The following is a 26,385-nucleotide window of genomic DNA, read 5'->3' on the forward strand; positions in this document are numbered from 1 at the left end:
TGTCCTGCTGAGTTTGGTGTGGATTGCTCCCAAGTAAATGTACATGGGATTGCAACCATTCAGGCCCCAATTCTATGTGTACTTACTGTATTGAGTGGGGCTTTCTCTGGGGTTAATGTGAATAGAATTGCTGCCTTTGTCTCATTAGTACATTATGTGTTCGATGAGTGCTGTTTGTTTGTTAAATGAAGGGGCTACACTATTGATGCAATATCAGCCAAGTGTTTTCAGAAAGGAAACAACTATAATTCTGCCTGTCCCCATGTGAGAATGCCCTTTGGGGAGAATCCAGGAAAAGGCAGGAGCAAAATTAAGACATGCTAAGTTCAAAGAGTCCATTACACCTAGGCAAGTATGTGATCATAATTTTAACATCTATACAGTCTTCCGTGAGTGACATCTCATTTTGGCAGCCAACCTTTTTTTGTTCTTTTTCCGTGGTGGGCAGAGTTTTAGCAAAAGCTCTTCCTCCCAGGTGGGTACTAATTAAAATGAGCCCAGACCACATTTCTATCCCTGCCCCAATGTACACTACATTGACTAAAACAGTCATATTCCACCCTGATGACAGCAGGTGGCTAAAAAGAAAGAGAAAAAAAGATGCTGCAATTCCACCCATTTTAAATAAGACATGGTGCTTACCATATATTTCAATAATATTTACCTACAGAGGCTTTAAACTTTTACCTTTCATTTAGGAGCTTAACTCCAAGAACGAAGAAGTCCTCATTAAGCTTTTTCAATAAAACATGAAAGGGATGAGTATGTCTGACAGCCACAATTTCCTTGAAATTGGAAAGAAATGGTTGCTCAGTTTTCTCATAAGGAAAGGGGGGTGTTTTTCACCTGACCTTTTTGCTTTATGCTATAATCTCTTAAACTCTTTTAAATTACTGCAGCTTTCTCTGCTGTTTCTCCCCTCTCGACGCTCTTTCTACCCTCTGTCTAAGGACCTCAGAGCAGGCAATTGAGAGCAACCTCGATTTTTTACCCTCACCACAACTCTGGAAAGTGGTGCCTAGGAAACACTCCTCTCCCGCCCAAAAAAGAGACTGTTCTTCACAGCCAAGCAGGAATTTAACCTGAAACTGTTCTTAACCTGAAGCACCACTTTAGCTAATTGAGCCTCCTGCTGCTGCCGCACTGCCGGAGTACAATTTCTGTTCTCATCCTGAAGCAATGTTCTTAACCCAAGATAATATTTCTGGGTTAGCGGAGTCTGTAACCTGAAGCATATGTAACCTGAAGCGTATGTAACCCGAGGTACCACTGTACCTTTATTTGTTTGTGCTATGCCTCATGACTGGGGTTCCCCTTTTTGTACGGATCTCCTTATTTCATCCAGGCTCACCAAATCTGAAGGCTTTTGTTGTGAATCTCTGCAGCTTTAGAGGTTTTGAGAGGCTTGGTTCCACTGCTGTGTTGCCAGGATGCACAGAAGTCCTCGTAAGTCCAGTTAAAATAAGGAATCCCACAAACTCATTTCATTGCAAGAGTACAGCCTGGGGTCCATGCGCCAAAGCTGATGCATGAGAAGCGCATAACTGGATTTCAACTGTGTCAGCAATTCTGGTGAACAACACTTTTACTATGCAGATAATAAATAAAGCAGGTGTATCATTGCCAAGGGGACGCAGGTGGCGCTGTGGGTAAAACCTCAGTGCCTAGGACTTGCCGATCATATGGTCAGTGGTTCGAATCCCTGCGGTGGGGTGAGCTCCCGTCGTTGGGTCCCAGCTCCTGCCCACCTAGCAGTTCGAAAGCACCCCTAAGTGCAAGTAGATAAATAGGTACCGCTTTATAGCGGGAAGGTAAACGGCGTTTCCGTGTGCTGCGCTGGTGCTGGCTCGCCAGAGCAGCTTCGTCATGCTGGCCACGTGACCCAGAAGTGTCTCTGGACAGCACTGGCTCCCAGCCTCTTAAGCGAGATGAGCGCACAACCCCAGAGTCAGTCACGACTGGCCCGTACGGGCAGGGGTACCTTTACCTTTACCTATCATTGCCAAGGGCTGTAACTCAGAGGCCTTGCAAGCAGAAGGTTCCTTGGTTCAATCCGCAATGGAATCTCCAGGTAGGGTTGGGAGAGATCCCTGTCTGAAAAACCTGGAAGAGCCTCATCAGTGTAGACAATGTTGAGCAAGATGGACTAAAGGTCTGACTCAATATAAGGCAGCTTCCCATGTTCCAGGAGCCTAGATTTTTATTTTGGGGAACCTTGATTTTAAGCCAATCTGGACTGATTGTGTGACCTGGGTCAAGGTCAGCTGCTTTCTATTTATTTGGCGTTGGCATTGTCTCAAGAAGCAATGGAGTGCGCCTCTGGGGGTGAAGTCAAACTGCTGCATTAGCAGCACAGAGGTGGCCTCTCTGGGATGCAAGCCTAGGCAGTGTGTATGGAGGTCCTGGGCTGCCCATATGACAGTACCCCTCTCTTGGCCATGCTGGTGTGGTCCAAAGGAAAGCAGAGCCATACCCTTGGCACCACCTTGGGTGCAGGAGTTGCTGGAAGGAGGTGCACCATCCAACTATCTTAGGGACTCCACTCCAGATGTGTGTAGGGTTTACACTTTAGCCTTTTCTTCTCCTGAAGAAGTCAGAGGAGGTTTAGGATCAGAGTTTTCCTTCTCCAAGATGGGCTACCTTCCCAGGTTGACGAGCCCCATCTCCCCCTCACACCCCTCTACAGCAGCGGTTCTCAACCTGTGGGTCCCCAGATGTTGTTGGACTACAACTCCCATCATCCCTGAGCTCCGGCCTTGCTAGCTAGGGGTGATGGGAGTTGTAGTTCAACAACATCTGGGAACCCATAGGTTGAGAAAGGCTGCTCTACAGCATGTGCAGAAACCACCTTATTGACTGTTGAACCCAGTATTCGTCTTGTCCGCTCAATCTGCCAGAACCTATCTTTGCATGCAGAGGAAGTTCCTAACTCACCAAGGGTTTAAGACCCATTGGCTACCCTCACCTGGTTTAGCCGGCAAGTCAAAGCTGTTCCCTGGCCGCTGACCTTGTATTTTTACATTGGTGTAACCCGCCCTGGGACTTCACTGTGAAGGGCTGGATAGGGAATCTAAATGATGCAAACCATAAGAGTTTTGTAAAATATAAAGATTAGTGACTTGCCTCGCAGGCTTGCTGTTTACTTAGGGACTGTGAAGGGGGGAAATCATATTTAACACCTCCAGGTCCAGAAAAGAGTCATGTCTATATATACATGGGAATCTGACGGAATATAAGTCGACCCAGTTTCACTTGTGGTTCTGTCATCCTGGGTAGAATCTCATGAACAACAAAAAATAGTAAGATGTACACTAATCCTAAGAGTCAGGGAGGAGAGATACTGGGAAGCAGTTTCAAAAAAACAACAGTGTACGTCAAGGGATGCAGCAACCCTTGAAAGCCAGCCTGCTCTCTGGGGAGCTGTCCAGCACCTGAAACAAAACACTGGCTTCCAAGATCGTTTTATATATATGCACGCGCACTCCTGGGTCAGACCAACAGTTCATCTAATTCAGCATCCTGCTTCAGACAGCAGCCCATCTGTTGTGCCCTCGCAAAGTGCCCGCACAGGGCATCAAGGCAGCAGCCTTCTACTGCATCTCCTCTGACACTTGGTCTTCAGAGGGACGCTGACTCTCAACACAAACCACAGGCTCTTGTGTTCAGGTCCTGCTTGCATGCTTCCCACAGGCATCCAGTTGGCCACTTTGAAAGCAGGATAACAACAACAACAGCAACAACAGCAACAGCAACAGCAGCAACAGCAGCAGCAACAACAACTATTATTATTATTACAGATAGGTAGCCGTGTTGGTCTGCCATAGTCAAAACAAAAAAAATTCCTTCCAGTAGCACCTTAAAGACCAACTAAGTTAGTTCTTGGTATGAGCTTTCGTGTATCTGAAGAAGTGTGCATGCACACAAAAGCTCATACCAAGAACTAACTTAGTTGGTCTTTAAGGTGCTACTGGAAGGAATATTATTATTATTATTATTATTATTATTATTATTAATACCCCGCCCTTCCTGGTTCAGAAAACCGAGCTCAGGGCGGCTAACAACAAATGTAAAACACTTAATTGATGCAACAAAAAACAGCTTAAAATACAGTATAAAACATGAATAACAATAAATTCAGAATTCAAAAATCAATTTAGGGGGGAAATCCACCCAATAAACATTAGATGATCACCAGGGCTAGCTGGCTAAATTAGTCCTATCTGGGCCAGCGAGGAGACCAGGGGAGAATTAGCTGTGGGATCCCAGAGTGGGTAATCTTCATAAAAAGGGGAGGGGGAGGGAAGGAAGGGGAATAAAGGATCAGGCTAAGTTCAAATTGAAAGCCAGACGGAATAGCTCTGTCTTACAGGCCCTGTGGAAGGAAGCTAAATCCTGCAGGGCTCTAGTCTGATGGGACAGAGCATTCCACCAGGTCGGAGCCATCACTGAGAAGGCCCTGGCCCTGGTGGAAGATAATCTGACTTCCTTAGGGCCCAGGACCTCTAAACTATGCTTATTCATGGACCTTAAGGTCCTCTGCCTGGCATACCAGGAGAGGTGGTCCCATAAATAAGAGGGCCCTAAACCACAAAGGGCTTTAAAGGTCAAAACCAGCACCTTAAACCTGACCCGATACTCCACTGGGAGCCAGTGCAGGATGGTGGACTAGCTGGGTCATTGACCTCATCCAGCAGGCTTTCCTTGTGTTCTTATGTAGGTTAGCTCCTGATGGGGGTCCGAAACATGTGTGTTGGACTACAACTCCCATCATCCCTGAGCTCTGGCCTTGCTAGATAGGGGTGATGGGAGTTGTAGTTCAACAACATGTGGGGACCCATAGGTTGAGAAAGGCTGCTCTACATGTGTGTCTGTTGATGGAGGTGGGGGCAGGGATTGTCCTACTACCATCCCAAAATAGTATCCCTGCTAGGATGAAAAGCTTCTTGAGAGTCCCCAAGGTATGAAGCCTCTTTCAATGCACTGGGTAACTTATTATTCAACCAGTTAAACTTTAAGCAAATCACAGACTGGGGGGGGGGATGTCAATGGGTTGTTATTGAACTACATGCAGGGTCAATTTTGCATGGGGGTTCTGTTCCTGGTTCCTGTGTGCATGCCCTGCCCAGTTATGCCCCCCCCCCCGTCCCACCCCGCACCCATTGTGCCTTTTTCCATGTCCCAAAGGACCCGTGTGTCAATGATTGCGTGTCAGTTGGATGCACCTAAAATTGTTGCCGTCTGTATATATGAATTGCACCTTCGATCTTCATGCAGATTTTACACAAATCCTGCTGTTTAACATCTACACGAAAGCCCTCGGGTGCGTCCTATGCGTCCCTCTCTGCTATATAGACTTGATTCAGGATATAGAATGCAGTGGATGCTTGGGTTGTGAACATGATCCGTGCGGGAGGCACGTTCCCAACCCACAGCGCTTGTAACCCACAGTGCTGCGTCTGCGCACACACAGGTTGCCATTTGGCGCTTCTGCGCATGCGCAGAGCACGATTTAGTGCTTCTGCGCATGCGTGACCACCGAAACCCAGAAGTAACCCGTTCCGGTACACAACCTGAAGCGTCTGTAACCCGAGGTATGACTGTGGTAGAATTGCATCATTGGAAGGGACCTTGGGGGTCATCTAGTCCAACCCCCTGCAAAGCAGGAATCTCAAAGTAAAGCAACCATGACAGGTGGCCAACCAATGCCTGCTTAAAAACCTCTAAGGAATGAAAGCTCCCCAAGGGGGCCTGCACCCCTGTCAAATGTGTATGAGTGACAGGTTGAGAGATACATTTTTTTTGCTTTTCTCTTAAACTTTTTCCAGTTGGACTGCTGTGGTTACTTTTGCCCCGTGTGTAATTAAGAGCAGCTTTTTAGCATAAGCAAACTGTCAAGTTTAAATGTGGGTAGCATTAAATAATCTGCTTCTATAAAACACAGGGGCAGAAGTGTACGCATTACTTTTCAATTTTCTTGTCGACCAAAGCGCACCGGCTTGAGACTGAATTACCATACTAAATCTTGCCCCCCCCCCCAAAAAAAAACATACAATGGCAGAAAATGTTGTTTGATCTAGAAATGCTGGAACAAAGAAAACCGAACGTTAGTGTTTAGCACACTTTGTTGTGCCCAGGTGTGGGAACTGCCAGGGCTTTGTGTCTGTAACAGGTAGCCGCTTTTGAAGTATATAGCATTCAATTACAAGTGGGGATATCCTTTGTTGGTCTCTGACAGTTCTTTGAATAGAACTCTAGCATTTCCCTCCCCCCTTTAAGGGTGTCTTGGTGTGTTGCTCTTGGGAATTTATGTTTGTTTGAGTTATTATTTCTGCAAAGCTTTCCAGAAGGATTTTTTAGTTTTTGAAAAACCTTGCTCTTACCTTAAGGACCCTTAAAGTAAAGGTAAAGGGACCCCTGACCATTAGGTCCAGTCGTGACCGACTCTGGGGCTGTGGCGCTCATCTCGCTTTACTGGCTGAGGGAGCCGGCGTACAGCTTCCGGGTCATGTGGCCAGCATGACTAAGCCGCTTCTGGCGAACCAGAGCAGCACACAGAAACGCCGTTTACCTTCCCGCTGGAGCGGTACCTATTTATCTACTTGCACTTTGACGTACTTTCCAACTGCTAGGTTGGCAGGAGCAGGGACCAAGCAATGGGAGCTCACCCCGTCGCGGGGATTCGAACCGCCGGCCTTCTGATCGGCAAGTCCTAGGCTCTGTGGTTTAACCCACAGCGCCACCCGCGTCCCTTAATAACCATTTAAAACAACAACAACAACCCTGAGGTCACCAATTCAAATCATAACTCTTCCTCAACTTCTCCCCCCCCCCAAAAAAAAAAATGGGTCACAAAGTATGGCCTGCCCTACAGGATTGTTGTAGGAATGGATGAAATCATGGAGGCAAAATTCTCCACACAATCTAAATTGTTCAAAAGCAATACCCTGTTTTCTCCTGGTGTGTAGTCACTGGGGAGTTTCATGATAAAGCAGGAATTTGAAAATAAGTCTCAGGAGGACAAAAGCAACATCACACATTCACCTTTGTAGCTCTTTTAATGTTTGTTTATGGTTCATAGCAGGAGTGAGGGACCTTTAGACATGCCACATCCTTTTGAGGTTCAAGCAAGGGCCAAATTTAACAATGATGCCAGGCAATTTGGTGCTTTAAAGACCTGAAATTGGGTACCACTCAGACACCCAGGTGCTGATAAAATGAAGGTTTCTTCCTCAGGAGGTTTGCACTAAAACCACTACTAAGGTAAACACCCCACCTTCCTTTGTTTTAGCAGTGTTGTAGCATTGCTAAAATGGAACGTGGGTGGCGCTGTGGGTTTAACCACAGAGCCTAGGACTTGCCGATCAGAAGGCCGGCGGTTCGAATCCCCGCGACGGAGTGAGCTCCCGTTGCTCGGTCCCTGCTCTGCCAACCTAGCAGTTCAAAAGCACGTCAAAGTGCAAGTAGATAAATAGGTACTGCTCCGGCAGGAAGGTAAACGACATTTTTGTGCGCTGCTCTGGTTCTCCAGAAGTGGCTTAGTCATGCTGGCCACATGACCCGGAAGCTGTACACCAGCTCCCTCGGCCAATAAAATGAGATGAGCGCCCCAACCCCAGAGTCGGTCACGTCTGGACCTAATGGTCAGGGGTCCCTTTACCTTTTTAGCATTGCTAAAATGAAGAGGAAAAACTTCAGCAGGGTTTCAGTGCTGCAAACTCCTTCCTTAAAATTTACTGTTAGGAAATGTGTTGATAGTTGAAATCGTGAGATGTGGGTTTGGAACCTCTTTATTCCTGCACGAGGCATTAGGGCTGGTTTACATGTGCGTATACTTTGCTTTATTTTCACAGTTGGCAGGTGAGTTCACAAAGTGGCTCCATCACAAAGCAAGTTTTTGCAGTGATGCTGTTGCTGCAATGGCCCATTCTACATGCAAGACTTTGCTTGTGGATCTGGAAGTCACCAAGCGAGGACAATGCATCTGTGAATGATTCAACATTCCCATGTGCATATTCAGGCAATGGAGGGAATCCTTTGGGGAAGGTCCTTAAGTCAGTGGCAGAGCACATGATCAGCTCAGTGCATCCAAGAAGAGCCCCGAGAGAGGCAAGTTGGAAACCTTGGAGAACCTCTGTGAGTAGCTGGTTTGGGGACTACAGTTCCCATCTTCCCTGACCACTAGATCTGCCAGCTAGGGATGATGGGAATTGTAGTCCAAAAACAGCTGAATGCCCAAGTTTGGGAAACCTGGCATAGACAGTACTGAGCCCTGTAATGAAGCCTAAACAGGTGTAACAAAACAACCACATCTCACCCTCCTTCTTACTATCTTCCCCTGTTGAATTTCATACTTCTTGGGGCAGGAAGCCGACTATATGCACACTTATGACACCATATAAATAAACAAAGATTATAGAGATAATTACAGTGGTACCCTGGGTTAAGTACTTAATTTGTTCTGAAGGTCCGTTCGTGACCTGAAAGTGTTCTTAACCTGAAGCACCACTTTAGCTAATGGGGCCTCCTGCTGCCGCTGCACCGCCAGAGCACGATTTCTGTTCTCATCCTGAAGCAAAGTTCTTAACCCGAGGTACTATTTCTGGGTTAGCGGAGTCTGTAACCTGAAGCGTATGTAACCCGAGGTACCACTGTATAGCCAGACATCAACATCTTCATCATAGCAGAACAGAGAGTTTTCCGTATCTTCACCGAATCACTTATACTCCTGAAAAAGCGCCTTGATCTCTGAGCGCCGGTGGCCACTGGCCTCCCCACTCCGGCTAAACTCTCCCTTGAACACAGGGCCGGCATTTTTACCAACCCCAAATATTTGGAGTTTTGCGGCCTCCACAGATCCCGCACCCCATCCTTTCCCCCGGAAATCGGACTCCCTGTCTCGGTCTCTCCCCCCACCCCAAAGTACCCAGCCGACTACGGCGCCCCCCAGCCCGTGTGCTCGCCGCAGCGCCCGGCTGCCACATGGCTCGCTGCTCCTTCTGTGGCGGAGCCCTCCCGAGCGCAGGAGCATCAGGTGCCGCCGGCGCCGCTTCCTTGCTCCCCCCTCGGCCGGTCCTCTGCATTGCATGCCGGCGCCGGTGATTTGCTGTGGGGAGACTGCAGATTTGCATAGCGCTCGCTCGCCTCGCCTCCTCCGCCGCCAGCCCGCGTGGCTCGCTCCGCGCTCGCTCTCGCCCGCCCCCCTCGCCGCGCTGGCTCAGTGCAGACGCGGGCAATGGATGCTCGCTGCAAAGCCGCCTCCTGCCCGCCGCCGCCGCTGTCCTCCTCCTCCTCCGCCTCGCCGCGTCCCCCTGCTTCGCCGCCGTCTCGCTTGCAATAGGCAGAGCGCGGGGAGCGAGAGGGAGCTCGCCGGGGGAGCTGCTGCTGCTGCCGCCGCCTCGTGCGTTCTTGGCGCGCCTTTGGCGAGGGAAGCGCTCGTGGCTCTCTCCGCTGAATGGATTGCCCCCCGCGGCCGCCGCCGCTCTTCGTCGGGGATCCGGCGCCCCGTGCGCGCCCCGTCGGCCCCCCGCCCCGTCGACCGACGCCCGCTTTGTGGATTATGGAAGAGACCCCCCGGAGCGTCGCTTGCTAGTGGAGCTACCGCGTGAATGAGCGCTGGAGGCTCCTCGGGGCCGTCCCCGCCGCGATTCCTTTGCCTGGGGGACCCGGCGGCGCTCCTCGGCCGCCTCTGAAGGATGGTGGGGCCTCTCCGGGGCAAGACGGGACTCCGGGCGAGGGATCGGCGCCCGGCAGAAGCGCCCGCTCCGACGACGCGCCGCTTGGTGCGGTGAGACGCCCGCGCGCGGCTCCTTCGCCCAAAGTTTGCCTAGCTGCTGCCGCCGCGCTGGGGTGGGGGGACACCCCCGCCCCGCTATGCCCCCACGGATGGGGGAGCTAGCCCTCTCCGAACCCGCGCCGTCGTCGCGAGGCCGCCTGGCCCTGCTCTGGATACTCCCGTTGACTCTCAGCGGCCTCCTCGGGGTGGCGTGGGGCGCCTCCAGTTTAGGGGCGCCGCACATCCACCATTTCCATGGCAGCAGCAGCAAGCACCCGTCCGTGCCTATCGCGATCTACAGGTCCCCGGCTTCCTTACGAGGCGGACACGGTGGGTTCCCGGGTGGCTGGGTGGCGGAGGGGGGGACGGACGAGGGGGTTGAGAGCCTCGACGGGGAGCACCTCGGCTGTGGCCACCTGGAAAGAGGGTGGCGCGCACACGTGGCGGCGGGGTGCGAGTGGACCCTGGATAAGAAGCACCCATGGAGCGGGGCTTAGTTGCTGGGGGTTCTCTCTGCCCACCTCCCCATCTAGAATCGATGGGTTAGGAAAGGGCGGAGGAGAGGAATGAATTCCCTTGCCTGCACGGAGAATTGGGGAAGCCAGCGATCACCTGCCTTGGCGAAGCCAGAGCCTATGTACAGGCGCTTGCTTTGCAAAAAAGGCGCAGTACAGTAATCCTGTTGCCGTTTGTGGTGTCGCGGGGGGTTGCGATCTAGTGGTTTTGTTGGCTTTGAGCACCGGGGATCTTTCGGAGGTTTTGTGCGCCTGCTGTCTCGCTGATGGTTGGGAGAATCATGGGGCACACAGAGAGAAGCGCAAGGGACCGAGGTGGGCATGAAGGAGGAGGGAGCCAGCCGCCCTCGATGGCCGGAGGGAGAGGAGACCGGCTCTGGGCGATCGCTAGGACTGTTGGAGTAGGAACCCATCAATGCACCTGAGGGGAAGGGGAAGACACACCCCCTCGGCAGAGGCGGAGAGAGGGAAGATGAGGGCGCTGCAGCCTCTTTCACGCGCGGAGAGGGTGGCTTTAACCCAGTTCCCTTCCTCCTCCCCCAAGTCTCTGCTGAAAGGGGTGGTAGTAGCCCAGCTCGCTATGTCCCTTCAGCTTGCTTGCAAAGGTGGCCAGAGATAGAAGATCAAGCTTTAAAGGGGGAGGGCAGCCTTCACTCTTTTTCTGAGGCTCCCCAATGCCAGCCTGGTTTCTCCAGCCCTCTGGATGGGTCCATATTGGGTGGGGAAAGAAGGCTCCTCCCCCTTGTTTGGGGGACAAAGCTTCTCTGCCTGACGGTCTGTACAGTTTAGTCCTCCGGGGAGGAGCGAAAAGGTACCCGCCAGCGGGAGAGGGTGTGTGCAGCAGGCGTCTGTTGCGGATAACTTGCTTGGGTTCAGGCTTGGGAGCGCGTTGGGGGCTGTGGTGTCCTCTGTGTCGCTGTCGTGAGATGCACCCCGTTGACCGCCCGAGAGAACCATCTTGCTTCTTGGAGAGGCTCCTCGAGCCCTGAAACGGTCGCTGCCTGCTCGCTCCGTGCCTGCTGTTCTGACCAGGAGTGTTGTCAAACAAGAGAAACGAATTCCCTTCCTTCCTAGCAATGGCAGGAGGAGGCTCCCTGTTCCCTCTCTCACCGCCTCGTTTTCCTTTTCCCGGGAGGAATAGCACTTTGGTCACACAAGGGTACATTGGGGCATGTGTGCTTCCCTCTTCTCCTTAATATTGGGAGATCACCCTCTCTGCCAGTGGTGGTGGTGGTTGAGCATTCCACTCTGCCTCACTCCCCGCGTGCCTTCCCTTTGTCGTTCCTTCCTCCAGATCTCCATCTCCCAGGAGTCTTCTTCAGAAAGGTTTATGTAAAAGGACGGTGGATTCTGGTGTTGGTGAAAACAAAGAGAAGGGGCCAGGCATTTGTGGCGTTCCAGGGGCTTGCATTATTAACCCCCTTTTCCTGCAGTGCTTTAAAAAAAGTAGGTGAGGCTCATGTGTTGCAAGATTGCCCACCTGGCTTGGCACATCTGTGTGTGTGTGTCTGTGAGAGGCAGGAATTGAGCTGCCGCTGCTTGCTTTGTGGAAGCTGATCAGCAGCTCCTTTTGCGTGGTGGGGTGAGATCACAGGACAGCAGGGGCCGTTTGGCCGCAGTGGAAACTTCATTTGCCCACGGAGTGGTCAACTAGAGCCCAGCATCTTCGCTGTTGCTTTCTACGCATCTGGCGCGCCCTGGAGAGGGCGAGGCAGAGAGGAGGAGGTCCCGTGCCCCCCACTCCACTCACCCCACACATATGCTTGCACATCTTTCTCTGCGCGTGAAGGCAGACCACGAATAAATCTGCTGGCATGCTTTTCCTTTAAACACCGCCGAGATGCGCTTATTTTTATCTCTCCCCGGCCAGCCCCCGTGGATCCAGCTCCCCGCCCCACGCCCAAGTTCAAACACGCTGGGGAGGAGGAGAGGGGTGCGGTGAGTCTGTGGGTCTGCTGGCGCTTGTAGCCGAAGCCCCTCCGCTGTGGAGAAGGCTTCTGATAATTACACTCCTTCCAATTATCTCGGGCTAAAATCGATGGACTAAAACTCAGGTTGTCTAATTAGATAAAGGGCCCCGGCTGGGAAGCAAGCCCCCTAATTGTGGAAAGGCAACTGTAATGGACTCAATGTGTGTTTGTGGCAGGCGGGGGTCGGGTCCTGATGCTGGGCAAAGGGACTCTGCTGCTACAGCTGTGGTTTTAGCTGAGCCTTTGAATTCCGAGAGAGACACACGCACGCATTAACCTTTTCTTTGCTACCATCTCTGACTCTAGATCTACATTCCCACGCCTGCTTGTGTACCGACTTGCTGATGTGGTACTAATAGAAGCAGCTGGCGGAGTGGAAATTCCACGGAATGTGCCCCTCTGCTTTTAGGATTTTGAGCACAGTCTCCCTTTTTATTAAGAAGCTTTCGGTTGGGTCGTGCAGCTTCGTCGCTCTTCGTCTTCATATCTTTGCCATGCTTCATTTCCACTATCATGTGGCGTGTCATTCACAAGCTTCGCAAGGCAGCCGAGCGATCTTCCGGTGGCGAGCCATTGCGTCTTTGTGTAAAAGTGACCCAGTTGGGGTTGAGTGACAGTCCTGGCTGGCTTTTGATGTCTGTTGTTTCGTTTTTTGTTTTTCGTTTTTGTTTTTTTAAAAGCTTGCAATACTACGCCCATTTAATAGGGAAGTAAGTGCCATGGATCTAAGTGAGGTTTTCTTCCAAGTAAACATACGTAGGATCAGACTGCAAGACATGCTGAAGAACGTTGGCGTGGGGTGTTTGCATTTACAAAAAAAAGAAAGGAAAGGAAAATTACCCTTGTGTGGTGCACTCTAAATGTTAACTGGCCAGAGAGGGTATAACAATCAGCCGCTTGCATTAATTTTGTAAATGCAGGAAAAGGGGGGGTGATTGGAATGAGCCCAAAGTAGGGGGGGGGGGAGGGTTTGAAGGAAAAAAAGCAGACCCAACCCCATCCTAGCATTCTGTTCCTCTCCCACTTGACTCTTTCAGAAGTCCGCATGTTCTTTATCACATATGCCTACATAGGGGAAATTAAGGGCTAACAGCCTTGTGTAGCTTCAGTTATTGCACATTTGGTTGAAAGAAAAAAAAAGGATCATTAAGAGCTTCCTGGAATAAAATCCAAAGGGGCAGATTGAAGGGAATGGGAGGCAAACAGCCCGGGAAGCCTGCGGAGCACAGTTGTGTTTCAGGCAGCGTTTAAAAAACCGTTTGCATACTTTGCTTTGGATTCAATTAAAGCTATATGGGAAGGGAAGAAGAGGGAATGGTGATGAGGGAAAAGCACCCAGCTGCAGCCACCCTCCCCCCTTTCCATGTTTGTTTGGGGGATGGGGTGAAGGGAGGGAGACCTAGAAGCTAGTTTACAAGGCTGGCAAGCTAGAGCACAAACACACCTGTAATCAGAAGGTTTTCATTTAGTATTTGGGTTTCTTTGATACCCGGCACAACGCCAAACCGCACGACTTTCTGGCATCGGACGCCTTTGTGCACACCAGTAACAGGGGTGTTTCCTGGACTGAATTCCGGGAGGCTGGATTTGGTCATCCCTCAGTAGATAAGGCACATTGGGTAGAGATGGTCACTCCGTTATGTGTGCTTGTGTGTAATCATCCTCAATCTTCCCGCCCTCCCCAGTCCCTTAACTCAATCTGCTGTATTGAACAAGGATATTGGCTTCTTTCGCCTGTCTCAGCAGAGGTCTTGGAGACAGCCCCTCTTTCTCTCTGTGCTGGGCAAACTTGTGAGGGCGGGGGGGGGGGGAAGCATTAACTGGCAATGCTGGCAACAACAAAAGCCTGAGTTGCATTTTCGGGAATTTTGGGAGATTCTCGTTGAGTCCATTGTTAATATTTGTGCGTGGGCAGCAAGCTCCCCGTTTCTTTGATAAGCTCCACTGAAGCAGATCGGTTTCTGGCTCATGATGGGCACATGAAGTGCATCAGTACAGCTGCCAGAGGGATGCTTCTGGAGAGAGGCAGCCAGTTGCTTCCCTCAGGTGCTCAGTTCCTTCCCTCTGCAGTGCCGCTTGCCTGCTTAGACACTTGAGGGAAAGGGTTGACACCCCCTTTGGGTGTTCCACTGCTCCTAGATAGCAGTGTATCCGAATTCTGTTCTATGGCCAACACAGATGTATCTAAACAGTACCCTCTTTCTAACAACCTCATAAAATAGCTATTCACTTCTTACCAGGCCCCTTCCAGACTGTCATGTATTATTATTTTTTTGCTGGTGTTTTTTATTGTTATTTTTTTGCAACATGTCATTGATGCAATAATAGTGTATTGATGGTGGATTTATCCACTGTCCACACATTCTTCAACTTTATTACTTCTGTGATGCTTCCCCAAGTGTCAGCGAATTCTTGCAAAAGCAAGCCAAAAAATACTGGAACATTTGTGGTGTATATATATATATATATATAAAGTTACAGAGCTTCAAGCAGGAAGTCACAGGACATGCACCGATTGCACACAAGGCAGTATGTTTGCCTAAACATTTGCACGCTCAAACAGTGGGATTGCAGGCAACCTCTGCAATACCGTCACGAGCAGAAATCATTGTGAATGCACAATAAAAAGGTTGTTTGGAGGGGCCCATCGTTTGTGCACTTTAAGCTCCTAAGTAGTATTAGAGGTGGGGCTGAAGTGTTGGACACGGTTTACAGAAAAAGTGCTTTGGGTGTTTGCATGAGAAGCTGGGACATGAATATAACAAACACTTGTTTGCCAACATGCCCCTTGTTACATCTTACATGCAACCCAGTTCTATGAGTGACGAGAAATCCAGGCGTGGTCAGGTTTTGCTTCTTTGGAATGAGATGATTGGAGGCTTGCTGGTGCTTCGTCATATATGTTTTATTAGCACATACATAGAGAGAGATTCATGGCATTCAACACACTGCAACAAATACTGCTGCCCCATCAATTTTCTAGGAGGAAAACGCCCACCGCCAGTGCCATAGGATTCTTGGCAAGAGCTACTCAACTCTGTGTGTCTCTCTTCCAGTCCCAGCCTGAACAAACTCAGTCTAAAACCTGCATCTGTTTCACAACCAGCTGGATGAACTAATTCCCTGCAGAAAGGGGGAAGATAAGGGAGAGGAAAGACTTTCCCCCCTTCCAGAAGGAATCTCTGAGGGTTCCCATTCAGGCCCATCTGAGCCCATCCTCCCAACCAGTTTGCCTAATTCTAGCCATCCCCCTCTCTCTCTTTTACAAACAGAGACACAGGATTAGGGATGTCATCTTCAAGGGATAATTTAAAGCAGCCTCCCATCATATAGCAGAGGTAGGGTGCCTTTTTCAATCCATGCTAGTCCACCTTCCAGGGTTTGTATGCCATACCAAAGGCAAAAGTGGGCAGAACAACCGACCTTTGTAAGGTAGGCTGCATTCCAGCCACCTCAGCCAGAGGTTTCTACATATTAAACACACCCCAATTCCCAGTCTCTTCACACTCCAGTCAGATAAGCAAGAGTTCAGGGACACATTCCAGGCAGGCGAAAACACTCCAGCTTGAAGCAGAGTGGGGCCACTGAGTGGTGGTCTGGCTTAGCTTGGCCTGGCGGTGGCCCCTGGGCTCCCCACCCATCATACAGGTTCATTCATTGAGGAGCTCTGATTGTCTATGAGACTACTGTATACTGATAGTCTGTCAGGTGATGAACCTGGGTTTGCCTCCCATGTCATGAGTGGAAGGGTGCTCTACTGCTTTATAAAGTCTGCATTATTAAGTTCACCTGTCCAGGAAGAAATCCTGCAAATTGTTTGGACTTGCTGGCAAGTGAATGTTATTTCTTTTAAACTGGTGGTAGATCCTACACAAAAGCCTTGCAAAGGAACACATCGGTGGGATAGATTATGGCGAGTTGTGCAAATAGGGGAATGATCTGCTTTATGAATTGCTGTAGAATTAACTGCACAGGAGGGCAAAAGAATTACAGGGCAGAGGGTCTGGATCCTAGCAGTGCATGCTCTGTCCCACTGCCACCAGTAAAGTCCCTGTGGTTCATCAATGTGTGTTGAATCTACAAAGCGAGAAAGAATGCCCATGGGATCATGAGGGAATGTCCTTGTTTAGGAACTTGCCAGGTGGCACCAATAACCATGCAGCATTTTTTGCAAGAATCCCAGCTACCCATCAGAAGGCCTGGGCCCAGCTGTGAGACCATGGTCTATCTTCTCCTGCTCTAGGGTACTTAGCACAATCTAACTCTGATCTATAAGGTTGGGCACTGTAGCAGCAGCAGGTGACCAAGCAAATAGTTTGGATCTCAGGTTTGCTGCAGACAGTGGGTGAAATGGACGCAAGCGGAGGTAGATGTAAGAAGAGGTTTGACTGTATTTCAGAGGGGTGGGTCGGGGTGGGGGCAGTTGGCAAAGAGATTTAAGATTCCTAGCAAACAAGATTCAGATACCCATTGTTGGATAAATTGAGTATTAATCTGTTAAAAAGCAACCAGTGTGTTCTAAGAGTGTTGTGTTTGTTTGTTTACTTACAGTGGTACCTTGGTTCTCAAACTTAAACCGTTCCGGAAGTCTGTTCCAAAACCAAAGCGTTCCAAAACCAAGGCGCTTTCCCATAGAAAGTAATGCAAAATGGATTAATCTGTTCCAGACTTTTAAAAACAACCCCTAAAACAGCAATTTCACATCAATTTTACTATCTAACGAGACCATTGATCCATACAATGAAAGCAGTAAACAATGTACTGCAGTCACACAATGAATCAATCAGTAGCTGAACTGGGTTCCACACAGTCACAAAAACAAAACAAAAAGAGCCGCAAATACAAAAACGCAAAATAAATAGCAAAAACAGACCGATCTCAGCGTAATGCTCAAAACGGCAGTGTGGCACTCAAAATGGAAGTGTGGCACTCAAATAGGAAGTATAAGACTCAAAACAGAGCACCTTCGGCTTCCCCCCAAAAATTTGCAAGCCAGAACACTTACTTCCGGGTTTGCAGTGTTCGGGTTCCAAGTTGTTTGAGTATCAAGGCATTTGAGAACCAAGGTACCACTGTATAACTAAATCAACATTATTAGCACAGGTCAAACAGCCACCCGGGCTTTAGACACAAACAAGCCCATATTAGTGTTTAGGTCAGAAACAACGAGCGACCCAGTAAGAATGCCCCAGCTTCCCCTTCTTCACTGCTTGGAGTCTAGAAAAAAAAATGCAGATTAAGCAGCGAAGACCCCAAAACAGCTTCAAAATAAACCTGGAAGTCTGTTCCACATTGTTTGATCAGCTTTTTGTGAGTGCCTGTAGCTGGCCGTTTCAACAGCTGCTGCCACAGCCAACTAGGAGCTGCAGTATGAACCAAACCATAGTTATGCATAACAAAAAAAAATTCCTTCCAGTAGCACCTTAAAGACCAACTAAGTTAGTTCTTGGTATGAGCTTTCGTGTGCATGCACACTTCTTCAGATACATGTAACATGCATAGTTATGCATGTTAGCAAACCTTGCCTTTTGCATTTGCATGTTAGCTGTTACATCCAGAATATTTAGGTGCTGGCAAGCTAGACCTCCAGATTTACCCAGACTTGTTGTACAATCCTTACAGTATGTTTGTTTGTTTGTTTGTTTGTTTGTATGTGTGCATTTTTCCTTTTGAAGCATCAACTCCAGCCAGCATCAGATCATTCATTCTACTTTTGCTCCATCCAGTTCTGATTGAACTCTCTAGGAGCTTTGTGGATAGGAGGATTAAGATTTATAATACTCCAATAAAATCCTTATGCAACCACAGCGGATTCATGATATTCAAATTAGGACTTTTTGTGTGTATGTGTGGAGGAGAATTTCCTGTTGCTGTACAAACAACATTTTTTTTTATGACCTTGTTCTGTGTAGTGATGAATAAGAAATCTGTAGGAGGAACCTTTTCATTATACTAGATAATAATATACTTATATAACTCTTTATTTATCTTGCTGTGTGATTTTATTAAATGGGACTAACACACTTGCAATTTTTGCCTACAGCATAGATGACTAACCTGGGGCAAGGGCAGCAGTGGGCTGAGACATGTCTGGACAGAACTTGAATAGTTTAGGGTCTCTGCTGTGCAGCTGAGCCAAGGTGTTAGTCCTCCCTGCCTCTTCTGCAGTGTCTTCATAGGATTTTAGAATCATAGAGTTGGGACCCTGAGGATCATCTAGTACAACTCCCTGAAATACAGGAATTTTCAGCTGTCCCATATGGGGGTTCATAATAGCCTAGGGTGCCATATTTCAAGAAGTTGTTGAGCTTTTTGGGGAAAATGAACCTCAAAGTTGCACAAAAATGGCTGAAATATGGAAGGTTCAACACACTCAGCCTTTTGTTTATAAAGGTAAAAGGTAAAGGTGAAGGACCCCTGGACAGTTAAGTCCAGTCAAAAGTGACTATGGGGTTGTGGCACTCATCTTGCTTTCAGGTTGAGGGAGCCGGTGTTTGTCTGCAAACAGCTTTCTGGGTCATATGACCAGCATGAGTAAACCACTTCTGATGCAACGCTGTGACAGAAACTAGAGTGCATGGAAACACCATTTACTTTTCCGACGCAGCAGTACCTATTTATCTACTTGCACTGGTGTGCTTTTGAACTGCTAGGTTGGCAGAAGCTGGGACAAAGCAATGGGAGCTCACCTCGTTGTGGGGATTCGAACTGCCAACCTTCTGATCAGCAAGCCCAAGAGGCTCAGTGGTTTAGACCTGAAAATAAAATAGCCTTTGTGTTGGTTCTAAAACAATTAACAGCGTTGTAGCCAGGAATCTGGTAGTTCACAGGGCATTTTCCAATGGCCAACACAAAGAGATGGCAGCGGCAGTGTGGCATTGCCTACGGTTCATTTTATTCATTAGGGAAATTTGTAAGCCACTTAATCCAAGAGCTCTCTACACCCTATAAATAGCACAGCTGAAAATTACAAGGCTATTGAATTGTACAGTCAGAATGCTTCTGAATAGCAGTCGCTGGAAACCACATGAGGGGAGAGTTGCTCTTGTGCACTGATCCTGCTTGAAAGTTTCACACAGGTATCTGGTTGGCCACTGTGAGAACAGGATGCTGGACTAGATGGGCCATTGGCCTGATCCAGCGGGCTCCTCTTGCGTTCTTTGTTGTTGTTGTTGTTTAGTCGTTTAGTGGTGTCCGACTCTTCGTGACCCCATGGACCAGAGCACGCCAGGCACTTCTGTCTTCCACTGCCTCCCGCAGCTGGGTCAAACTCATGCTGGTAGCATCAAGAACACTGTCCAACCATCTCGTCCTCTGTCGTCCCCTTCTCCTTGTGCCCTCCATCTTTCCCAACGTAAGGGTCTTTTCCAGGGAGTCTTCTCTTCTCATGTGGTGGCCAAAGTATTGGAGCCTCAGCTTAGGTTCTTACAATCAGGCATGTGCTTGGGTTTTCTCCAGTGTCTTTACCGGTTTGCTGAAATTGTATTTTTTTTCTCTCCAGGTGGTTCTGAAATTGCTTTATATTCTTCCTTTAATTTGCATTACAGTGATAAGACAGACTCCTTGATTAAGGAGCATCCCAGCAGATTGGCTGGCGGATTGTGAGGTTGTGTGTGTGTGTGTGTGTGTGTGTGTGTGTGAGAGAGAGAGAGAGAGAGAGAGAGAGAGAGAGTGTGGTGGGGAGAGAGAGGATCTCTTCTGGCACCAGGATCATAACTTACAGACATTCTCCAAATGTGACTTTTAGGTTCCCCACATTTTATGTTGCCTTTCAAAAATTTCCATTCTGCTGTATCAGTCATTTTTCATGTCTCCTGCCAAAGTATTAACATAAGTTGGAATAAAATGAATAATAAAGCAATCTCAGTCAGCAAAGTGGTTAATTGGGTGTGCTGTTAAATATGCATATTAGAGAGAGTGGGGGGTTTCTCTGCTTCTGACAGCTTGGCTCCTCCTTTGAGCGGTAGCCTGCCTTTGATGCTAGGTGGACAGGCTGAGAGCGCAATCCAAAAGTGGAACGTGGCTGATGTGCTTCTGATAAACATCTTCATACAAGCCCCACAACCTCTGCACACTTGTGAGCTATCGATTGACTGTGGGGGCCTTTGCTCAGCCTGGATAAATAACAACACTCCATTGTCACTTATCAGTAACTGCTGCTGGGCTAAGCCTTGGGTGATCTTGTATTTAAAAAGAAGAAGAAGATAGCATTGTTTCCTTAGTCAAGTACTGTTCAAGCAATGTTAAGAGGAGTGATTACCTTGAAACCCAGCGGCTGCATTGGTCCCCTCTCCCATTTTCAAAACAAAACTCTGCAATTCAGTTATAGTTTGTTTGTTTTCCTTACAGGTAACAAATCAGTCAATTTTGATTGATGTGACATAATTTTCAGAATTTGCTGGTAAGCTGGGAACAGGGCATGTGATTTGGCAACCGTTGCTGGAGTTAGGCAGGTTTGGGTCTGGTTAATTCCTGGATGGTAGGTTTTTTGGCGGGGAAACCCCTCAAAGGCCAACTTCCTGTCACTGCAGGAAACTGTGACTACAGCTTCATCCTTGATAGGAGGCGATATATCTTCAGCTTTAAGACGTCTAACCGAGGAAAGCTCATCACCTTCTAAGACAGTCTGCCCCATTCTCAAACAACTTGTGCCAAAAGAAGTTCTTCCTTATACTCCCCCCCCCCATGTAATTTGAATCCACTGGTTCATGTCCCATCCTCTGGAGAAACATAGAACAAATTTGCTCTGTCATCAATGTGACAGCTCTTCAAATATTTGGAGATGGTTCTCATGTCACCTCCTAATTAGCTGTTCTCCAGGCTAAGCAAAGCCAGCTCCTTAACTCTTTCCTCACAGGACTTGATCTCCTCTCCCTTTCTTTGTTGATCTCTTCTGGGTCTCTTATTCTCTTTCTAGTTGAGCGTTAACCCTCTTAAACTGTGGTACCTGGAACTGGACATGCCACTCCTGGTGAGGTCTGGTCAAAACAGGACAGAGGAGACCATTATGTCTTCTTGTGGTCTAGATTTGATACTTCTCTTGAGAGCCAGTGTGCTGTAACAGCTGACTAGCACCTGGGAAACCAGGGTTCAAATCCCCGCTCCATCTGTGAAGCTTACTGGGCGATCCTGGGCTAGTCACAGCCTAACCTACCTCACAGGGTTGTGGTGATGATAAAATATGGAATGGGAGAGCTGTGTATACTCCCTTGGGATATAAATGTAATAAATACGCCAATATGGTTTCCCCATTGCTATTTAAGCTATAGGGAGCCTTCAGAATGCTTTGGGGCTTCAGAATAAGTAGAACACAATCCTTTTGGGGGCACTTCCTTTGCTCCTCTTAATTTACTTGCCCTGTGTGACGGGGTGAGCTCCCATTGCTCTGTCCCAGTTCCTGCCAACCTAGTGGTTCCAAAGCATGCCAGTGCAAGTAGATAAATAGGTACCGCTGCAGCAGGAAGGTAAACGTCGTTTCCGTGCACTCTGGCTTCTGTCATGGTGCTCTGTTGCACCAGAAGTGGTTTAGTCATGCTGGCCACATGACCCAGAAAGCTGTCTGTGGATAAACGGCAGCTCCCTTGGCCTGAAAGCGAGATGAGCACTGCAACCCCATAGTCAAATGTGACTTAACCATCCATGGGTCCTTTACCTTTAGCTTTTTTACTTTACTTGTCCTAGAGTAACAATGGGACATTTGTACTGGTGGGCCGGACTGTATATTTTTTTTTTGGGGGGGGGAGACCCATGGATGGTTAAGTCACATTTGTAGCACTCATCTCGATTTCAGACCTCCTAGAACTCAGCTATGTAGAAATACTCATTTAAATATTGTATTCTGAGAGAAAGCACGTGTTAAGTATTCATTCCAATATATTTTAAAGCAAGAAACAAGAAAATTATGTGTGAAATGTGAAGAAGTGACATGAACTGGAAATGCATCCACCTGCAGCTTCCCCATCACTTTTACTTCCATTGAAGTAAAATTGAAAAGTTAAAGTTAAAGCACATAGCTTCCCTCAAATCACCCTGGGAACTGTAGTTTAAATCTCCCAGAACCACCATTTCTAGCATTTGCAACAAACTGTAGTTCCCAGGATTGTTTGGGGGCAGGTATTGTGCTTTAAATGTATTTTCAGTGTGTGATGAACACACAGCCTATAATGTTTACCATGGCCTCTGTGGTTAAGGTTGCAAGCTATTAGGAGAAGGCACGTGCTTTTAAAAATTAGTTCAAGGGAGCCAGGTGTGTGGCACTCCAGATGTTGGACTGCAGCACCCATCATCCCTAACCCTTGTCTATGGTCGCTGGGGCTGATGGGTGTTGAGAGTCCTACAATAACATGTGGAAGGTCACCAGTTCCCCCCATTCCTGGCCTTTGTGGTAGAGCTCGCCTGTGGCGTTCAGCTTAGTGGGACTTTCCATTCAGTACAGGAGGGGGGAATTGTGCTGCCCAGCAGTTGAACAGAACTTAGCCCTAATAATTGTCTTAAGTGTGCAAGAGTTGGTTAGCTCTTGATGGCTGGGCTACAAACCTAAGCAATTCTGACCAGTGGTGAGACTTCTTGCAAAGACACCATGTGGTGCACCAGGAGCTGAATGGTTATATAATTAAAATTTCCCTTCAACTCCTGTCATGCATGTGATCATTAGTGTGGTTCAGCATAGAGTGACATGCTTGATCATTTTATTAAATTTTCAGCAGATCATTTAGCTCAGTGCTCCCTTGCTCATATTTCTGCTTCACCTTGGTTCAGTCTTGCCACAGTTCTTCCCCTGATTAAATAGTTACTCAGATATTATTATTATTATTATTATTATTATTATTATTATTATTATTATATCTGCCCTTCCCCATGCCACATCTCTGCCCAGTACTGAGTTGTCCACCTTTGTGTCTTGTTAAAATCTTACAAACCCACTGCAAACACATCCAAACCTCAAGCCACCATACTGCCTTTATTATTTAAGTCTATCTCCCTCCTCTCTTAGATTGGATAACCAACACAGGGCAAAATGACATATATATTTATTCTCTTCTCTAGAGGGAGACGATCTTTTTCAGATAAGTCATTTCAGAACTTTTTGATTGATTCTGAGAGTCCTCCTATTCAGTGCTATTTTTTTTCTAGAAAAAGAGGTGCCAGAATGCCTCCCTCATCATGCGCCATGTTGGAAGAACCGTTTTTTAGGGAATACCTCTTCTGAGATGGTTTCATTGCCCTCTTTCATTGCCAAGGGCACCATCATAGAAAATCTGACATTAACCAAACTTTGACTGCAGAAACACAGAGTCACCAAGTATCAGGTTAGTGAGAATGAAGGTGTCTCGGCAATTAAGAATCTCATTGAATCAAGGCAGATGAGATTTTGGTCACACGGACTTCCTTCCTGCCTTTACTGAAAGGAGAACCCTTTGGGTTGATAAGCCACTGAAATATTATATTTGCTTTGTGAACTCTTATTTCTATTCCATATCTATACTATATGGAACAATCCTATGCCGGCCCACGTAGTTCAGATGGGCTTACTTCCAATAAAGTATGCCAAGGATTGCAGCCTCAATCTTGTTAACCAATCCTATGCATGTCTACTCAGCAGTAAATTCCTTTGCATTCAGTTAGCTGTGCTCCCAAGTAAATACGTACAGGATTGCATTCTCCATTTCACTAGTCTAAATATTTATTAAATATCCCTGCAGAGGAGCAGGAGGCCCTGGGCTCTTTATAAAAGTGCTGCAATCGTGCCAATAACATTGCACTCTCCCCGGTGCTTGCTCTTGTGTGTAATAAAAGAGGAGCGCTGATTTTCCGATCCGAAGCTTTCAAAATGGTAATTTAAGAAACCGAAATGGAAACAGCTGCTGCGGTTAATATACTCTGTCCAAAATGCAAGGGGACGGCACGTCCCGCAGCAAAGACAACAACGATGATATAAAAAGCTGGCTATCATTCACCTAGGACTGAAGCCAGGGCATATTTATGGCGTTGGTTTTAATTCCGGCAAAGCACCTTCTTTGCATTCGTTATCATTAGCCCCATAAAAGTTGGTTCCTGTTTGCTCAGCACAATTCTGACAGCTTTAGCTGATGACACCTGACATAAGCAGCCCTAGTAAAACTTGCTTGATAGCGGCTGAACGGCTGCCCGCCCTGCGAGGAAGGACTTCATGAAGAGAGAGTCGTAATAAAATCTGGCTCGCGTATAAAATTTAAAAGTCAGATTTAACTTTTTAGTGTGCGAAGCATTGTAAAGGAAGGGTGGGGGTAGAGGGAAGAAGAACAGGCGGTCTGGCGAAATCCATACATCAGCACGGCTGTCAGGTTAACGAGAGGGAAATGCTTTACTTCCTTGTAAATGTTGCCTTCCTGTGGGCTCGCTTTAATTTTGCAGCCGCGTTTATTTAATTTTAAAGGGTCCGTCTTCTTTAATGGCTCAGGGTTATTGACTTTAGGAATCTTGCTCAGGAAGGCTGTGATTCGGGAGCCACAACAAGAACCTTAAAGGCAGAAGCTGAGTCTTCCAGCACATCTGTCAATCTACCATCTTTCACTTGGCACAGGAGGGCACCGATGCCCACAGAGGCCTACTTTGTGTTGCATTTCAGTGGAGGGAAGAGCTCCGTTCACACAGAGGGGTGTGTGAGCGTAAGTGGAGCTCCCACACCCTCCACTTCAAGTGCTGAACAACAGGGGCGAACGAAGGCTAACCGACACCCGGGGCAGGGCAAACCACCAGCTGCACACACGTTCCGCTGCTACGTTCGACACATGCATGGTGTCGCTACATAGGGCACATGTGCAGCGTCGCTACGTACAGCGCATGCATGCGACACTGCGCATGCATTGTATGTAGCGGTTGGCAAACTGCTATGTACAGCCCATGTGCGGTGTCGCTACATTCAGCGCATGTGTGTGATACTGTGCATGCATTGTATGTAGCCGTTGGCAAACTGCTATGTACAGCGCATGTGCAGTGTTGCTATGTACAATGCATGCATGCGACACTGCGCATGCGTTGTACATAGTGGTATGCCGCTGGCGCCGCCCGAGTGCCATACGGACGGTGGTGGGATCCTCCACATGCAGCTGCAGCGATGTGATGGCTGCTCGCACCGCTGCGCCCGGGGGTGACAGGGCGAGCACCCCACAGGGTGACGTCTTGTCACCCCTCCAGACATGGCACCTGAGGCAAACCTCCCCCCTTGCGACACCACTGCTGAACAATACGTCTCGGGTTAGCAGTATTATTCAAACTTGGTTCATCTGCTGTTGTTGGACTACATCTCTCATCATGCCTGAGCCCTGGTCCTGCTAGCTAGGGATGATGGGAGTTGTAGTCTGACAACAGATGGAGACCTAAGTTTGAGAAACGCCTGAAAGAATGATGACCTTGCAGAAGTGCATTGGTTGTGGGTTTCCTTAGTGTTAGACCTGCTAAAGTCACCAACCCATGTGACTTGAGAACAGTGCCTTTGGCCTGAGCCAGCTGGGCTCTTGTTGTTTCTTCATGTTCTAACTAACCCGTACAGAATGTGGCAGCAAGGGCATTAGTGTCTGCTCACCTGTGGGGTCAAATGAAGCGTATTCTGCAACAGCTGTTATGGTCAGCAGCTTGCTTACAGACACAATCCAGAGGTTGCATATGCACCATATAATGAAAGCACATACATACATTACAAGCACACACCCCCTGCAAGAATGCTGGGAACTGCAGTTGACCCCCCAGAGAGCTGCAGTTCTCAGAAACCTAAACAAACTCCAGTTCCTAAGACACTGGGAGTGGCAAGGTGCTTTAAATTTATGGTATGTTTTCACCCCAAGCGTTGGTGATTATCCTTAAAGCCCTAAATAGCTTGGTTCTAGGGTACCTGGGGGACTGTTTCCTCCCATACCATCCTACGATCAATTGGAGAGGCACTTTTCCATGTTGCTTCCATGCCTGAGACATCGAGAGAGAGAGAGAGAGAGAGAGAGAGAGAGAGAGAAGAGAAAAGGGTCTTCTCAATGTCTGCTCCCAGATAACTTACCCCATGAGATTTGTTTGGTCTGCTCCCATGCGTAATGCAAAGTGGTTCCTCCACGTGGCCAAAAAAGGAAGAATAAACCAGCACCCACTTTACCTGTTT

At 48.1% G+C, this 26,385-nt stretch overlaps 1 protein-coding gene across 31 annotated transcripts in view; it reads left to right on the forward strand.

Annotated features, from left to right (window-relative positions):
* Nucleotides 1-26,385, forward strand: part of NRXN1 (neurexin 1) — a 985,083-nt gene that overhangs the window by 621,553 nt on the left and 337,145 nt on the right. For 4 of the 31 annotated variants that reach the window (XM_028725061.2, XM_028725062.2, XM_028725063.2 and 1 more), the window contains exon 1: nucleotides 9,786-10,102. The exons of 26 other annotated variants lie outside the window; for them this stretch is intronic. In XM_028725061.2, coding sequence (XP_028580894.1) covers nucleotides 9,871-10,102 — 232 coding nt within the window. In that variant the 5' untranslated portion in view covers nucleotides 9,786-9,870. One more of the 31 variants, XM_028725067.2, reaches the window with a different exon arrangement.

Source organism: Podarcis muralis, chromosome 3 (genome assembly GCF_964188315.1).
Source record: "Podarcis muralis chromosome 3, rPodMur119.hap1.1, whole genome shotgun sequence".
Lineage (NCBI taxonomy): Eukaryota > Metazoa > Chordata > Lepidosauria > Squamata > Lacertidae > Podarcis > Podarcis muralis.